General features: G+C 42.2%; 1 protein-coding gene across 1 annotated transcript; it reads left to right on the top strand.

Annotated features, from left to right (window-relative positions):
* The first annotated feature begins 802 nt into the window (after window positions 1–802).
* Window positions 803–12,659, top strand: LOC121280195 (caveolin-2-like). The gene is made up of 3 exons (XM_041191930.1): window positions 803–1,122; window positions 6,466–6,653; window positions 11,806–12,659. The coding sequence occupies exons 1-3, from the start codon at window positions 979–981 to the stop codon at window positions 11,954–11,956; spliced, it is 483 nt and encodes a 160-aa protein (XP_041047864.1). The 5' UTR covers window positions 803–978; the 3' UTR covers window positions 11,957–12,659.
* The last annotated feature ends 6,231 nt before the right edge of the window (window positions 12,660–18,890 follow it).

Here is an 18,890-nt window from a genome sequence, read left to right as displayed (position 1 = left end):
GCCAGCGATGCCCACATCCCATGAACGATGAAGAATATATATATTATTTGTTATATACATATAGAGTTATAGAGTCATAGAGGTCTACAGCACAGAAAAAGGCCCTTCGGCCCATCAAGTCTGCACTGGTCAAACAAGTACCGAAGTATTCTAATCCCATTTTCCAGCACTAGGCGCATAGCCTTGTATGCCATGGCATCGCATGTGCACATCCAAATAATTCTTAAATGTTATGAGGATATAATATTTATTTTATATATATATTAGTTCCTAGCTCTTTATGAATAACACAACAATATAATGTATTTGACCTGTCAACCTAATTTTACATCAGAATAGGTTGTTATTCTGCAAAGGCAGCATAATGGCACTTGCTTATGAGAACGAAAATCAGCCGTTGTCTCCTCTGGCCTAGACATAGTGACCTTTTAAACTCAGTGCCCCTTTAAAGATAGTGCTCTTTAACGGTAATAAATAGGGCAAGGGGACAATAAATAGAATTGGTGGTGGGGGTTGGAGAAAGAAACTAAGGGAAAGTTATAAGCCAAGGTGTAATGTTACAGGACAGCTTAATTGTTGGAATATTGCACTCTATAGTGAAGTGCTCCCAGTTTCATTAGCACTCGAAGGAAGAAATCTATATTTAGTGAGAGAAATCTGTCACCTCCGCTCCAAACAATCAGTATTTATTCAGCATTAGACTGAAAATCCAAAAGCTGGCTGCCATTGGCACACAGGCAATCGGGCATTCCTTTCACTGGTATGTCAGAGGCAGAATGTTCTCTGCTGCTTTTGGGAACAGCTGATGCCAGTGACAGGCCGATCACATAGCACAGGCTGCCTGACGGAGCTATAGGTTTACATGGGCTAGATCTGCAGCATCTGCAACTTCAATCAGAGCTCCGGCACTAGCCCTGCCACTGCTGCCGTGTAGCCCTCCTGCCCGACAGCCGAAGCTCTGTAGTCGGATGTGCAAGCATGCACACAGGCGAACATTTGAACGAAACCAAAATTGACCTTGGCGAGGGGCAAGAGGAAACGGATCAAAATGTTCCTGTGCCCAAGGGGCAGTCCTCATCGCTGGAAGACCGAGACCCCAAAGGCATCAACGCCCACTTAAAGGTAAGTAACATTTGCCCATATCGTGGCAACTGTGAGTGAAGTTACAAGCAGAACTGAAGAACTTTAAACAATAGTCAATACAGTCTTGCAGTAAGCTGGAGTAGATATTAGCTGTGTGCTTACATAAGAAAGCCTGCCTGTACAGCTAGTCAATGAAGGATACAAAGATACATTTCCAGAAACTCCGCCCCCTAGTGTGAAGCCTAGTTTGAAGAGAAGGCAGGTAAGAGAATAGAGCACAAAGGGCCATATACCTGATCCATGGTGCCCGCTATTCACTGGGCACTAGACTTAATATGTAACATTTCCTACATTACAACAGTTGATCACTGAGCCTGATTCTCGTGACTTACAAATTAATAATCTCTTTTTAACAATGTATTGGTCAAATGTTTCCTTGTTAAAAGGGGAGGAACGACGCATCATCTACAACTTGGTGATGCCATTCAATGGCATATTTGAGGTTGTTGTAGTGTGTGTTTGTAAACAAACAATAAAAAGCCACTAAATACATTTTTGTATGTAGCTCAATATGGTATTATAGAGCTGTGCACTGATATATGAATGAAGTGTTTGCCAATGAGGTTCCAGTTTTTGTTAGTCTGTAGGACCTAGCTGAGTGGGAAGTAGTCTACTTTGAACTGTAAATACATGCTGTGGCTCAGTGGGTAGTGCTCTTACCTCCCAATCAGAGAATGCCAGGGTGAAGTCCCACTTCTGGATTTGAACACAAGAGTCAAGGCTAGCCCTCCATTGCAGCACTGAGGGAGGTGCTGTCTCTCAGATGAGATGTTAAAACAATTTCTGACATGGATGCCGTTGATCTGGGCACAGATATTGAAATTGTGTTGCTAATGCCTGTGCCTATCAGATTTATGTTCCAGTGGACTATGTGCAATTGGTATTAACATTATAAAATGAACCCTATTGACTCTAATGGTAGTACTTTTTATTTAATTGATATTAAGTGGGAAAGTCAGATTAAACCATTCCACAATGAGGTGATGACCTGACAATCGGGAATTCTCTCTATCTAATCCCTTATCCCACCTACTTTTATCTCCACCCTGAGAAACTTCCTCAAAATCTCTCTATTTAACTGAGTCTTCCATCACCTTCCCCACTTCTTGCACTGCTGCATGGGGCTCATTTCTCTCTTCTGAAGCTACTTACTTCAGTAAAGGTGTTAAATAAAGTGCAACTAAGGTAGTAAGTTATGGTAGTATAGTGATTATGTTTTTGGGCCAGTCATCCTAAGGACGAATAATACAGAGAGTTTCAGCTCAAATCTCACCATGGCACTTTGCAAATGTGGACCATTTTATGTATCTTGGGAGCCTCCTCTAAACGAAGGTAAACTTAGACGATGAAACTCATCAACTCATGCAATAGCTCAGCCTTTGGCCAACTGAGGTAAAGAGTAATAGAGGCAATCCATGTCCAAATGAAGCAATATCCAGGCTTGGGCTGACAAGTGGCAAGTAAAATTCATGCCACACAAGTGTCAGGCAATGACCATCTCCATCAAGAGAAAATCCAACCCATCTCCCCTTGATGTTCAATGGCACTGCCATCATTAAATCCCGCAATATCAACACCCTGAAGGTTACCATTGACCAGAAACAGAACTGGACTAGCCATATAAATACTGTGGCTACAAGAGCAGGTCAGAGGCCAGGAATTGTGTGACAATAACTCATCTCCTGATTCTCCAAAGCCTGTCCACCATCTACAAGGCACAAGTCAGGAGTGTGATGGAATACTCCCCACTTGCCTGGATGGGTGCAGTTCCCACAACACTCAAGAAGCTTGACACCATTCAGGACAAAGCAGCCTGCTTGATTGGCACCATATCCACAAACATTCACTCATTCCACCACCGATGCACAGTGGCAGCAGTGTGTACCACCTATTAGATGCACTGCAGGAACTCACCAATGCTCCTTTGACAGCACCTTCTAAACCCATGACCACTACCACCTAGAAGGACAAGGGCAGCAGATGCATGGGAACACCACCATCTGGAAGTTCCCCTCCAAGTCACTCATCATCCCAACTTAGAAATATATCTTCGTTGCTTCACTGTTGCCAAATCAAAATCCTGGAACTCCCTTCCTAACAGCACTGTGAGTTTACCCACACCACATGGACTGCAGCAGTTCAAGAAGACAGTTCACCACCACCTTCTCAGGAGCAATTAAGGATGGGCAATAAATGGTGGCCCAGCCAGTGAAGCCCACATCCCATAAATGAACAAACAAAAAGGGCCAAAAACACAAATCCAAGACTAAGGATTTGGTTTACTGGGCAACAGTAATTCCTGCACTCCTATATATTTTGGAGACTAGGATAGCCTACAGCGAACACCGCAAAGCACTGGGGATGTATCACCAGCAATGCCTTTGCAAGATCCTCCAAATCTGGGGGCAAGAAAGGTGGTCCAACAGCAGCGTCCTCCCCCTGCCAACATATCCAGCATCAAGGTGCTAATCATTTAAAAGCAGCTCCACTGGGCAGGACATGTCATTTGTATGCCTGACACCAGTTTCCTGAAGCAACTGCTCTACTTGGAACTTGGTTGTGTCAGGAGACTCCCAGGAGGACAGTGGAAATGCTTTACGGAGGTCAAACATCCTCACTGATCCATGGGAGTCTCTGGCTTGTGACCGACCAAAATGGAGCAGGTTCATTCAGGAAAGCAATGAGCACATCAAGAGGCTTCTTTGGGGGCATGCAGAGGCAAAAAGTTGGAGGGAGTGCACAAAACTCCAAACAACTCATCTACCTGACCCTCCAAGCATGTGGCAGAGTCTGAAGATCACGTATTGGACTTATCAGCCATCTCAGAATCTAACAAATCGGAGTGGAAGCAAGTCATTTCGATCCCAAGGGGCTGCCTGAGAAGAAGCAGAAAAGGGCTTTGCCAAATTGACTTCAATTTAAAGAAACTGTGGAAATAAAAGGTGATGTGATTACAAGGGACCATGCAGCTGATGTAAAAATTCAACTGGTTCAACCAAATGTTGTCTAGAGAAGGAAACCTGCCATCCACAGCTGGTCTGATCTATGTGTGACAGCAGTCCCACGCCAATGTGATCAACTCTTAGCCATTCTCTGAAGTGGTCCAACAAGTCACTCAGTCAGGACAACTAAGGATGGAAAAGATATGCTGGCCTTGCTAGCAATGATCTCATTGTTAGAATGAATATAAAACAAATTCAAAGCCTCCTCTGCCCTTTACAACCCTCTGAGATATCTGTGGTTCCTTCAATTCTAGTCTCTTGTGCATCTCCAATTTCCTTCACTCTACAATTGGTGGCCATCCCTTCAGGATCCTCTCTGTCTCTGTTTTGCTTCAAGGCACTCCTTGGGGACATTTTACTAAGTTAATGGTACTATATAAATACAAGTTGTTGTTGTATTGAAAGAAAGTGCCCTTTCGTACTACCTGATGCCCACAGCAGGATCCATTTTCCCCTCTTCTGTCCAGCCCAATCCCTGCCCATCTTGTGTCCCCCAGTTCACCCTAACCCCCTCACTCCTGCCCCATCATGAAATGCTTAGCAGAAATTCTTTCTATTTGGGAGATAAAAATACCATCAAGTTTGTGACAAGAGTATAAATGCTGATCATAATGAGTCCATCGAGCGAGATTACACCAGCATTTGGCCCATAGTTCCAAGCAGATATTGATTAAAACAACATGAAGATTTTATCTGGAGGTTGGAGTTGGTGAAATGACAAGACAGATACAAAACGGGCTGGCCTGACATTTCTCCGCGTGCTATTTTAACGCAGGTCGCAAAGCATTTATTTTAAATGGGATAATGCTTCCCACTAAAATAGCATACACAGGAATGTCACCCGAGCGCGTTAACAGCGAATGATAATTGATGGATTGTACATGATCCATTCCCCCTGTGTGAATGGAAGCTTGCCATGTAGAGTAGTCAGTGCTGCAGCTCTCAAGATATAGTTTATGCATGTAGCCTCTTTCATAGGATTCAGTAGGATATAAGGCATTGAAACAGACCATTTGGCCCAACCAGTCCATGCTGGTGTTTATGCTCCACTTGAGCCTCCCCCCATATTTTCTCATTTAACTCTAACATTGTAACCCCTCTATTTCTTTCTCCCTTCAATTGTTCAGTTAGTTTCCCTTAAATGCATCTATACTATTCACCTTAACCACTCCCTGCAGTCATGAGTTCCACATTCTCACCAGTCTTTGAGTAAAGAAGTTGCTTCTGGATTCCCTATTGGATTTCCTGGTGACCATCTTATATTGTTATATTGATGGTCTATAGTTATGCTCTTCCCCACAAGAGGAAACATTCTCTCTGTATTCACTCTATCAAAACCTTTCATCATTTTACAGATCTCTATTAGGTCACCCCTCAGCTTTCCTTTTTCAAGAGAAATGAGCTCTAGCCTGTCAATCCTTTCCTGATATGTGTACCCACATATTTCTGGTATGCTCTTTGTAAATTTTCTATGCACCCTTTCCATGCCTCTGCATCCTTTTTATAACATAACAACAGCTTGCATTCATGTAACACCTTTACTGTCAAAAAAGACATGGCACAGAGGCTAAAGTTTAAAATGGTTGCTGCCAAGAAGGAGATAATAGGAGGGGCAGCTAAATGTTTTTGTCAAAGAGGTGAAGAGAGCAGTGGTGAGGCAGAGAGATTTTAGGGAGGGAATCCCAGAGCATCAGGCTTTGCTGGCTGAAGGCATGGCCGCCAATGGTTGGGCAAATGAAGGGGCAGTGGGAACAAGAGGCTGGTGCCAGAGGAACGGAGACGTTGGAGGGGGTGTTGGCTTGGAAGAGTTTACAGGATAAGGAAAGGGTTAGGTCTTGGAAGGATTTAAACACAAGAATTAAAATGTTAAGTTTGAGATGTTGGGGAACTGGAAGCCAGGTCAGAGAAGACGGGATGATAGGTGACTAGGATTTGGTGCGAGACAATGTGTGAGCAGAAAAGTTTTGGATGAGTTACAGTTTCCTGAAGGCAAAGGAGGGAGACCAGCCAGGTGTGAATTGTAATTGTTGAATCTGGTGATAATAAAGGCTTACATGAGGGTTTAAAATGGTAAAAAGGCTGAAGGAGTGTGGAAATGGGCAAAGTCATGAGGTGGAAGTATGCTGTGTGGGTGATGGAGAGAGTATCGGATCAGAAGCTCTGCTCAGGATAGGACAGTAAGAGTGTGAACACCTTGATTCAGTCCTTGAGTGAGGTGGGGGGGATGGAATCACTGGCAAGTGCAAGGATGAAAAGTACATTTCTACCTTGCATCAGATAAATTCTCAATGAACTCTGCTTTATTTTTGTTTCTTTAAAGGTAAACTTTGAAGATGTGATTGCGGAGCCTGATTCAGTGCACAGCTTTGACAAAATCTGGATTTGGAGTGACGCATTGTTTGAAGTATCTAAATTATGGTGCTATAGAATTATCTCCGTTATATTTGCTGTCCCAGTGTCTTTAATCTCTGGAGTCCTTTTTGCTCTTTTGAGTTGTCTGCATATCTGGTGAGTATAAATAAAATTGAGCATTATCAATCCTACATTTTAGAATTACCTGTTCAACAGCTATTCACGGTTGTGAACACTGATCACAAATTTAACTCTTAAAATATTTCCTTTTCTCCCATTTCCTTCCCTCCCCTACTGAAGGTGTTAACTTCGGCCAGGGAATATCTCTGCAGTAGGCAGTGAGCCCACAGTGCTTCAGTCGGGTAGCCATTTCTCACATGAGCTTTGGCATTGAGCATTACAGCTTCAACCTGCATTTACATAGCACCTTTGGTGTAGTAATTTGTCCCAAGGCTCTTCACAGGATTGTCATCACACACTCATTTCAACAGACATTCATTTGCATTGAGTGGACCCCTGAACAGCCTCAATTGAGCTGGCGGAGGGAAGTGGGGGTATTAGGAACATTAGGGCAAAGACAGTAGGCTTTCCAGCTCCTTGGGCCTGCTCACCATTCATAGAATAGAATCATGGAAGAGTTGGAGCACAGAAGGAGGCCATTCAGCCCACCATGTCCATGCCAGCTCTCTGCAAGAGCAACTCAGCTAGTCCCATTCCCTACCACTTCCACAGAATCACAGAATTGTTACAACACAGAAAGAGGCCATTCAGCCCATCCCCTTAGCCTTGCAAATTTTTTTTATCTTCAGGTGCTTATCAAATTCCCTTTTTCATGCCACTATCGAATCTGCCACCATCACATTCTCAGGCAGTGCATTCCAGTTTGTAATCACTCGCTGCATAAAGAAATCTTTGCTCATTTCACTTTTGGATCTTTTGCCAACCACTTTAAATTAGTGTTGTCTGGTTCGCAACCCTTTTGCCAATGGGAACAATTTCTCTCTATCTATTCTGTCTAGACGCATCTCATGATTTTGAACACTCCCAGCAAATCTGCTTAATTCAATTATGTCATGGCTGATCTGCATCTCAACCATATTTACCTGCATTACCTCCTCATCCCTTGACACCCTAACCAAACAAAAATCCCTCTCAGTCTTGAAACTCCCACTTGTCCCAGCATTCACAGCCTTCTGGGGAAGAAAGTTCCAATTCTCTATTACTCTTTGTGTGAAAAAGTGCCTCCTGATTTAGCATATGGATGTATCCATTTCTCCAACCAATGTCAGTTCACCTTTAGCTCTGTTCCTTTCAGCACAACATTCTCAGGAAATTCACTTAAAATGTCTTCACGCGGCATCTCTTTGCCTCAGTAAGTAAAGGCACCCCTCAATGTGGTAGTGAGATATGTGCACTAGGAAAGTCCCAAGTCCTTCCCTTAAGTGCGCTGAGTTTGTTGATCTTGGTGCGGTCGCTGGGGATTGATGGGGATCATTGTAGTGAGGGAGGGGGAGAACAAAGTCAGTCAGGTTTCCCACTCTTGGGCAGGGAATTTCCTTAAAGATTTTCCTGCCCATAACACTGCCAGGAACTCCATTTACATGATAAGCAGGATCTGTATCACAATTCTGTTGTAATTCCAAGGAAATTCCCAGTCCTAATCATTAGTGGCCTCTGGTGGAAAGGCACACCTGTGACATGATGACAACAGAAAGAAAGGAATGAAGAGCATTCATTTATACAGCAAATTTCAAGCCTCAGGAAGGAAAAAAAAGCAGTTTGGACCAGCACTCTTATTTCCCAATTTTACTGATGTTCTATTTTAAGGTATACAAGACCAATTTTGACCAGTATTCCTATTTCCCAGTTTTTACTGCTTTTTCCTTCTGGGCCTCAAATCGTTTCACAGCAAGTTAAGCACTTTTGACGTGTAGTGAATGTTGTAGGAAATGCAACAGCCCATTTGGGCACAGCAAGGACCAACAAAAAGCAACATGCTAAATGACCAGATCATCTGTGTTCACTGATATTCATTGAAGGATCAATACTGGCCAAGGCACCAGCTCTTGAACCAGAATTAACCTCACCATTTCAATATGTCTCTTTGAGATCTTACATCTCTCTGGGTTTGGAGTCCAGCACTCCAATCCTAATAAACATCCATACTAAGCAGCTCAATAAACAATTAGTTTAATCACTGGTTAACACAGTCATAACAAATGCAAACAAAGCACTGAAGCGGTTCAATCACTCTTAGAATACTGTGTACAGTTCTGACCTTCATGTTACAAATAGAGAATGGAGGAGATGCAAAAACAAAATGGCAAGAATGATACCAGAGCTGAGAGGCTACAACTATCAGGATTGAGAAGACTGAGAGGATAGAGGTCTTTAATATTATGAAGGGACTGACAGAGTAGATTTAGAGATGCTTCCACTTGAGAGTGAGTCCAAAACTCGGAGTTATAAACATAAGTTAGTCACTAATAAATCCATGAGGAAATTCATGAGAAATGCCTTTATCATTAGCTAGATTTTATGCTCCCCTGCCAGCAGGTTGGAAGGCAGGGGGCAAATAAAATCCAGCGGGTGGTCTTCCCTTCACCCACCCACCCGCGCCCAACCTGCCTGAAATTTTACAGGGGCGGGAAGGCACCAGACCTGCCATTGGATCTATTGAGGCCCTTAAGAGGCCCATTAATGGCCATTCAGGGCCTCATCCTGCCGCCACCGGTATTTTATCCATAGCTGGAGAGGCCCACACCTTGCGGGAAGCCTGGCAACTTTAGCTGTGCTGGCTGGTGTTGGGCAAGGTGGGGGCCTCCTTTGCGGGCTTCCTAGACCCATCAGATACATCCCTGCCCCCCAGATTTCATCCACCTCTTTAACCCTCACTCCCCAGCCTCTATATCCCGGCACCCCTCACCCTCTTCCCCACCCCACCCCCGCCTTGCTAAGACTGCCACCTCCGGACTTACCTGGGCTTGTCAGCATGGCGGACTGTCTGCAGTTCAAAGTTAGCCTCTTTGCCGTACAAACTGTCTTCTTGTACCCTTCCCCTCCTTCCAATAACAAGTGTGAGGAGCTCCTAGATTTCTCTGTCACTAAAATTGAGACCATCCGATGAATTACCTCTACTGCTTCCCTCCTGCAAAACTACTGCCCCATGTTCAACCTTCCTTTCCTTTCCAAAGTCCTTGAAATTTGCTGTTTCCTCCGAGATCTGTGTTTGATTCCCTCCAATTCCATTTTTGCAATCACACTTATCAAAGTCACAAATGACATAACAACAACAGCAACTTAAGTTTATATAGCCCCTTTAATATAATAAAACCTCCCAGGAGCACTATCAAACAGCATCTGATACTGAGACACATAAGGAAATATACGGGCAGTGGAACACAGGACCACACACGAGGGACTAGAGTTTGGAATGCCATATTTAGAACCTGTATGTGTACATATGCTCTGATGCTTTCATTCAAAATGGCACTTTCAATTCAAGGTGTGAATCGTTCTTTGTGATTCCAACATCCAAGTCAACTCATCCTGCCCTCTCTCCTTGGTGTTCACTGCCCTCCTATCCTCACTTATCTCTTAGTCAAATAGGTTAGTTTTGAGGAGTATTTTAAAGGGGGAACACAAGATAATGAAGCAGAGAGGATTAAGGGGAGAATTTCAGAGCTTAGGGCCTTTCTGGAATGATTAAAATTGGGGTTGCTCAAGAGGCCAGAATTAGAGGAATGCAGCTATATCAAAGAGTTCTGGGGCTGGGGGAAATTACAGATGTAGGTGGGGGTGCGAGGCCATAAAGGGTTTTAAAAGCAAAGATGAGCATCCTATGTGACTGAGACTATGATGAATTATTCCTCCTCAATCTTCTTGATCTGTCTGTGGCGGTTGAACACACCAACACCTCTCCGATGTCCAGCTATGTGAGACTGCCATTGCCTAGTTCTAATCCTATCTATCAAATTGTAACCAGAGAACCACCTGCAATGACTTGTCTTCCCAATCACACTGGAGTCACCAAGAACCTATCCTTGGCCCTCGCCTATGCTGGCCCTCAGCGACATCACCCGAAAACATAACATCAGGCTCCCCTTATACGCTGATGACACCCAGATCTACCTCACCACCACCACTACTGACGTTTCCAATGTTTCTAAATTGTCAAACTGCTTGTCTGGCATTCAGGACTAGATAAGCAGAAATTTCCTCCAATTAAATATTGGAAAGCGCGCCACAACTTCTGCTCCCCAGCTACCAACTCCATTTCTCTCCCTGGTCACAGCCTGAGGCAGAACCAAGTCGTTTGCAAACTTGAAAGAAAGGCTTGTATTTAATTAGTGCCTTTCACAACCCCAGGATATCCTAAAGTGCTTTACAGTCAATAAGGTACTTTTATAGTGGAATTACTCTTGTAATGTAGGAAACACAGCAGTCAATTTGCACACAGCAAGCTTCCATAAATGGCAATGTGATAATGACCAGGTAAGTTCTTTTAGTGATGTTGACTGAGGAATAAAGATTGTTTGGCTTTATCGTCCTTTTTGACCCTGAGATTAGCTTTTGACCCCATACCTGCTCTATCACCAAGATCACCAACTTCTACCTCCTTAGCATCACCCATCTCTGTTCTAGCCATAGCTTATCTGCTGCTGAAACCCTCAGCCTCTGGACTTCACTATTCTAACACACTCCTAGTCTCCCATCTTCCACCCTCCAGAAACTTGAGCTCATCCAAAACTCTGCTGTTGGTACCCTAACTATCACCAAGTCCCATTCACCCATCACCCCTATGGTCACTCACCTACATTGGTTCCTTGTTCAGCAATTTTAATGCCTCAATCTTAACACTCTCATCCTTGTTTTTCAATCCTTCTATGGCCTTGCCCTCCCGAACTCTGTAAACTCCTTCAGCTGTACAATTGCCTGGGAATCTCTACACCCCCAATTCCAGCTTATTGCACATCCCTGATTTGAATTGCTCCACCATTGGCAGCCATGCCTTCAGTTGTCTAGGCTCTGAGCCCTGGAATTCACTTCTTAAACTTGGTCTATCACTCAACTCCTCTCTCTTAACTTAAGATGATCCTTAAAACCTATCTCATTTATTCTTGGTCACCTTACCTAATACGTCCCAATGTGGTTTGATATCAAGTCTTGTTTGATAATTCAGCTGTGGCGTGCATTGAGGTGATTGTCTACATGAAAGGCACTATGTAAATGCAAGTTATTGTTGATACTGATTAACACAAAGCTTTAATATTCTAATAATGTTTCCATTTTGTCGCCACTTATCCAGGTGTGTTATGCCCTGTATCAAGAATTTCTTGATGAACATGCCTTCCATTCAGACCATCTGGGGAAGTATTGTAGACCTGATCATTTCTCCTTGCTGTGAAAGTATGGGGAGATGTTTCAGTGGCATCAACTTGCACATTGCGAGAGATTAAAATTCTTCCCCATTGCGGGCGGCCGGATCCAATTGATTTAACAGACTGGATTCCACATCAGCATTCTGACCACGGCACATCACTGTACAGGACTCATACAAAGCTGTAAATTCAAAGCCTTCACTCTTTCAACAGGTGCACAATGCACACGCTGTGTCGGCCATTTTAAAGTGCTCGGTTTCCATGGCAGCTTTCAAATTCTTTTGTATTTAAATAACTTTTGCAAACACATTATTACAAGCAAAGCTGAAAAATCATCAACTGAAATGAAGGAATGTTTGTAGCTATATATAATAAGTCATTGTACATTCTGAAATAAACTGAAAGTATGCTTGTACGTTGTGATTTTTACTTTGAGTGGAAATGCTATAACAAGCTCTCAGCCCAGTACTGTTAGCATTCTTTTAATACTGTTGTTTTGGCTTAAGTAACTATCTATGACTTTTTAAAGTCCTTATGGCTTCACAGGGAGTAACCTCAAACCCATTGGTTGCTTTAAATACTGTAACAGTATCCCAGCTGCCGGGTGCCTGGATGTTTATGGAAGTGTCTAGCAGCTTTTTAAAATGATCTCTTTCAACTCTGTACCATCGTGCTGATAAAGGCAGCCATTTTTCACCCAACACTGGTATGATGGGCCAAATGGCCTCCTTCTGTGTTTTAAGATTCTATTGTTTTTAATAAATGATTATTCTGACTCATATTACCCTGAACCACATTCTTTTTTTCCATTGAAGCTTCCAATTGTTGATTTACAAGATTAATTGACATGAAGGGGGGAGATGGTGGTTTAGTAATAATGTTACTGGAGTAGTAATCCAGAGGCCCAGATTAATGCTCTGGGGACATGGGTTCAAATCCCACCATGGCAACTGGTGGAATTTAAATGCAATTAATAAAAATCTGGAATTAAAAGCCAGTCTAATGGTGATCATGAAACCATTGTCAATTGTTGTAAAAACCCATGTGGTTCACTAATACCCTTTAGGGAAGGAAATCAGCTGCCCTTACCTGCTGGCCTACATGTAACTCCAGATCCACAGCAATTTGGCTGACTCTTAACTGCCCTTTGAAATAGCCAAGCAAACCACTCAGATCAAGATCAATTAGGGATAGGCAACAAATGCTGGCCTTGCCAGTAATACCCACATCGCACAAAAGAATAAAAAAGCAAATCTGCCCATTTTTTCTTTACTTCCTCCAATTAAAAGGATAGACATATTTTGTTTGATGTACATGCATGATGTACATGTGTGTATATAAAATTCTTGGGACTCCCTGTTTATCATGCCTATTTTCTATTGTCATGAATTAGTAATAATGGTATTGGTAATTCCTTGCTGTATTGTGTAATGTGTAAAAGTAATGTCTGTCCCATCACCTTCAATCAGTAAGGCCTGCTATTCAGCCCTCCCACCACTGTTGGCAATGTGGTGTAAGTCATACTGTCCCTGCCATTTTGTCTTGTTACAATAAGAGCAATTAAAAGCATTTGCTTGGACTAACTTTAAACAAGACCACTGCAGATTTATTATTTTATAGGGGCTGATTCTCCTGCCCTCCCAGAATGAAAAAACAGTAAAAACTGGTGAATAAGAACACTGGTCTGAACTGTTTTTTCCTCCTGGGTTTGTACTGGCCAGGGGCAGGGTGGCCAAAGTGCCCTTTACCATGCCTAGGTGAGCCTAAGTTCCCCTACTCTGGGACATCCTGTGCACATGACTTCCCCATCAGGCCAGGGAAAAAGGCCAGAGTCCAGCTTCCCACCTTCTGGTTGGACAGGGGCAGCCAGAATATTCAGAAACTAAAAATATTGCTGGAAGAATATTAGAAATTCTCCCACTTACTTTATTGGTCCTCTTAAGCTTGTTGCTGCCCTCCACTATCAACATTAGTCAAATGGGTTTGTGATGTAAGCCCTTCATCAACATCTCATACCAATCTTGAGTTTGGATGCTGAATGGACTTAATAATAGAAAATAGAGACAAGAGAGCCAAGGGATTGCACTTGCATTCAGGTGAATTGGATATACTGCCATATCTACCCCAGGCCAGTGTACAGGACTTGGAGAAATGGATCTCAGCTCCCCTCTCTCTGATCTTTATACCTGTTCAATTGGCATTCCCTGGGAACAAAGGACAGGGAAATCATCTCCATAAAATCCTTGAGTTGATAACACTGGCATATCTCTGCCCACTGAAATCAATGGATAACACTTGCCATTCTTCCTTCCTCCGGAAGCAGTGCCATCAAAACCAAGGGCGGCACTTGGCATGTTGGCATATCAGATGATATTGGATCAACATGTGTCACCCTGGCATACTTCCCTTTCCACTTGCAGTCATTTGAAAGACATTTTGAGTGGGGTGTATAATGGGAGACTTACCTGAAACTTTCCAGCTTTATTGGCCCACCCAAATTTAAAAATTTACCCCATTTGGCATCAATGTCTGTTATTTTTGCTCGTTCTAAAAGGTGTTGCTGTATCTTCTCTCACCCTGTTACACTCACAATTAAATGACAGACCATTTCTTTTGACTGACTCTGAACAATGCCAGTGGAGACCCCCTAGTTATCTATTTAAGGGGGAACATCAAAAGGAAAGCAGGCAGATATTGAAATCTAAACATCATACTTCGGGTTTCATGCAATGTGAAAATGCAGAGTTTCTGAGCTGCAACCTGAAACTTACAAATCCATTCTAATTTGACAATCTTTTGACCAAACATTAATCTCAGGCCATATTTATTTATAGGAATCAAACCTTTTGAGTCCTTTAAGTACAGGTTTTTGTAATGTGCCTACAAAGCAGCCCATTGTGGGTAACTAAGATCTCACAAATAGCAATGAAATAATCTGTTTTACTGGTGTTCGTTAAAGAATAAATACTGGTCAGGGCTCCACTACTCTTCAAAATAGTGCCACAAGAACCCTTACTTCCAACTGAAAGGGGAGGTGGGGCCTTGGTTTAACATTTTATTTGAAAGATGACACCTCCACCAATGCAGTACTCACTGGCATAACAGCCTGGATTAAGGGCAGCATCCCTAGAGTGGGACTTGAATCCCCAGCCTTCTGATTGAGAAACAAGAGTGTTGCCCACTGCTAGTACAAATAATCAAGTATTTGAAGAAGCCATAAGTCATAGGAATGTTCAGGACCAGAGAAGTTAAATTGATCCATCTGATCAATGTCATTTATTTTACTCAAATGTTTAGCATTAAAAAAATGATTTTATTTTGAATTTACTGGCACTATCCAACTCCACTGCCTCTCTGCAGCCTATAACATACATTCATCGCCCTCTGTGTAAAGTAGTTGGAACTAGAGTTTTCATCCACCTCTTACGCTCAAGTCTGTGCCCTAACAGAAGTCGTGGGTCATGGCAGACACTTACGATTGATCTTTGGTTTATCTTCATCTCTGGAGAACTTTTGAAAGGAATTTCCTGAGCTGTCTTTGTTATAGGATAAACATTCCCAGTTTGCTCAGTCTCTCTTCATATCTCATGTACCTAATCCCATTTCAGTTCCTTTTCTCAGTATCATGTAAAAAGTCAAGGTACCTGTGCTATTGTTTCTGTTTTTTCACAACCCTTTTCCTTTATACAGCTAGATTGCTAATTCTACCATTAGATAGAATCTCTTCAAACTAAAATCTGCATCATTTTCTGAAATAAAAACAAAAAGTGGTGGAAATACTTAGTGGGTCGAGCAGCATCTGTGGAGAGAGAAACAGAATTAATACTTTAAGCCATTGATTGTTGTCAGAGCTGTAAAATATTAGAAGTGTAACAGGTTTTAAACAAGTATGGTAGTGAGGTGCAGAAAGAACAAAAGGGATGATCTATGATAGGGTAGAAGACAGGAGAGATGATTTTTTTCTTTTGTCCTTCATACTTCAGATGAGAATTTGTACACAGAATTCATGAATGTGTATTTGCTGCATTAATGCCAGAATAGAACAGGAGCAGTCACCCCTGGGATATATAATTCATAGGCCATTTTTGAATTAAATCACTTCTTTTGAACAACTGAGCAAACAATAAAACCTCAGCAGAGGCCCTTCATGTATTGTGATCCCAGCTGATGTTACTACTGGACAAGCCTGATCCCAGGGTGGAACCCGGCATGATAGATCCTAACTTTTATTTTTTTGTTTAGATACATGGAAGGTGGCTACTGAACAGAATCACAGGAGTCAGCTGATGAACTTTTAACAAAAGAATGAAACATTTATTAACAACAAAAGATGAACTATATTATAATACTCCTTCAACCACAATCATACTTTTACAGATATATACAAGTTACAAAAGCTATCTTATACTCTAATACTCATAGTAAGTACACAGTCCATGTAAACCAATAGGCAACCTGTGGTCAGACACACCACATTCTGAAACTAAGTGACAGATGTCACCCCAAGCAGATACTATGGATCTCTCATCAACTCCCCTTAGATGCTTGTCACACCATGAGACAACCAGTCTCACTGAATCCACCTTTCGCACACGGGGTTTCCAATCTCCACTCTCAAAGAACTCGCATTCGAATCTTCTCCCAAATCGACGTTTCTCTCAGGTGCCTTCCACAGGTGTCCACCTCCAGGGTTTTGAACTCTTCTTCTGATGTTCCTCTCCCCGGATCACCATGTGCATTCAAGCTTTCTTCTATGCACTGTCTTTCAGGCTCAGCTGTGCCAACAGAACACTACTGCTTCACATGTCCATAGTTACAAATATTCAGCTGTCTCTTTGGAGCTTCCGGCTTCTCCCAAGCCTATGTCGCTTTAAATCTGCTTCCTGCAGCTTTCCTTCTCTTTAAGCTTGAAGCTTGGAGCCTTACTCTCTGCTCCTCACTGTCACTTCCACAAAACAGGACCTTTCCCAGGCTCCTGTTCTTCCTTTGACCAGAAGGTCTTCTTGGAACCCTTCCTTTCATCTCACTCTTTGGCTTTGAGCCCCACATATGAACATACGAACATACGAATTAGGAACAGGAGTAGGTCACTTGCTTCTCGAGCCTGCTCCGCCATTCAATAAGATCATGGCTGATCTGAATGTAACCGCAGCCCCACATTCCTGCCTACCCTAATAACCTTTGATCCCTTGTTAATCAAGAATCTATCTAGCTCTGCCATAAAAATATTCAAAGACTCTGCTTTCACCACCTTTTGCGGAGGAGAGTTCCAAAAACTCACAATCTTCTGAGAGAAAAAAATTCTGTCTTAAATGAGCAAACCCCTATTTTTAAACAGTGGCCCCTAGTTCTAGATTCTCCCACAAGAGAAAACATCCTCTCCACATCCATCCTGTCAAGAGCCGTCAGGATTTTAATGGTTTCAATTAAGCTTACTCTTCTAAGTTCCAGTGTATACAAGCCTAACCTGCCTAGCCTTTCCTTATAAGACAACCCACCCATTACTGGTGTTAGCCTAGTAAACCTTCTCTGAACTATTTCTAATGCATTTACATCTTTCCTTAAATAAGGAGATCAGTACTGAATATAATCCTCCAGATGTGGTCTCACCAGTGCCCTGTATAACTGAAGCATAACCTCCCTTCTTTTGTATTCAATTTCCCTCATAATGAATTATAACATTCTATTAGCTTTCCTAATTATCTGCTGTACCTGCTTACTAACTTTTTACAAAACCATGTGTTTTGATTACTTTGAATTTTTCTAAGCGCCTTGCTATAACACTTTTAAAATTAACTATTTTCCCTAAGACAGATGTAACTTTTAGTTCTTTTTGGGAAATCAACTTTCTCTGCAGCTCCCTATCCCAGTATCCAGTCTCTTTGGAATCCTGGCTTCAACTTGAGTTTGGGATTTGCTATCTGTCCCCCTGCTGTCCAGTCTCTCTGGCAGCTGCTCCCAATTGAACTCAAACTGCTTTTGGTTTTAGCTTTTTGCTGTGTGTGTGTGTGTGTGTGTGTGTGTGTATGTGTATGGGTGTGTGCGTGTGTGTAGGTGTGTGTGGTGCAGCCTCCCTCTCTGGTCCCCTGTTATTAGGCAACAGCACAGTTTTTTTCCTACTCTTGTTAGATTTAACTCTCCTTCAAGAGTTGTTAAAATCTCATTAGAAATGCAGGTATACAAACAGAGCTTTAGACCTGCTGTCTCCACCCAAAGATGAAACTAGATCCCAGGTTTCACCTTTTTTACCTTTTCACCACAAATAGAAAACAAATATAAATTAAACTTAAAGATATACCTCATTCTTAACACACTCAAATACACGTATAACTTACTTAAACTATCTTTATTTCCTAACACATGCAAACTGTTGCACTAATAAGGAGGGTAACCCTTTCGAAATTCAGGGCCTAAATATTCCTATGTACCTCAGTTATGAAAAATGATGAAAAATGGCTCAAAATATGTTGGTTTACTTCTCTAACCAAATTATTTAAAGCTAAAATGATTAATGTTTTAGATACAGATTCTGTTCAGCTGTTAACCAAACAGCTCAATAGCCAGAATTTTCCAGCTCCTCATGCCGGTGGGATCTTCCGGTCTGCCAGTGGTGAATGGTGATTTCAATGGCTCGCCGGCTCCGCTGTGGGGGAATCTGCCACGGGGGGAGGGGGGGGGTGCGATGGTGCTGGAAAACTCCAGCCAATGTGTCTGGAAGAGGGAGACATTCCTTAAATGTTATTTTGAGCAGATTTATCTTTTTTTCTTAGATTTTTACCTATAACCTCTCAACTTTAAGAATAATATATTTTACATATTAGTCCATACTAATCAATTGATTGATATAGAAACACTGACAAATGCTTCAATATCACATGATGTTACAAGACAGCTTGCCCACATACCTTTATTCCACTAATACAAGCAATTCAAACACCCAAAGAGAATGATCAACAACATCGCTTTAAAATTTGAAATCAAATGAGATTGAACAAAATTATGGACCAGTCAT

Source organism: Carcharodon carcharias, chromosome 7 (assembly GCF_017639515.1).
Source record: "Carcharodon carcharias isolate sCarCar2 chromosome 7, sCarCar2.pri, whole genome shotgun sequence".
Classification (NCBI taxonomy): domain Eukaryota; kingdom Metazoa; phylum Chordata; class Chondrichthyes; order Lamniformes; family Lamnidae; genus Carcharodon; species Carcharodon carcharias.
The sequence above is the reverse complement of the archived record's forward strand: the minus strand, read 5'-3'. Positions and strand labels throughout refer to the sequence as shown.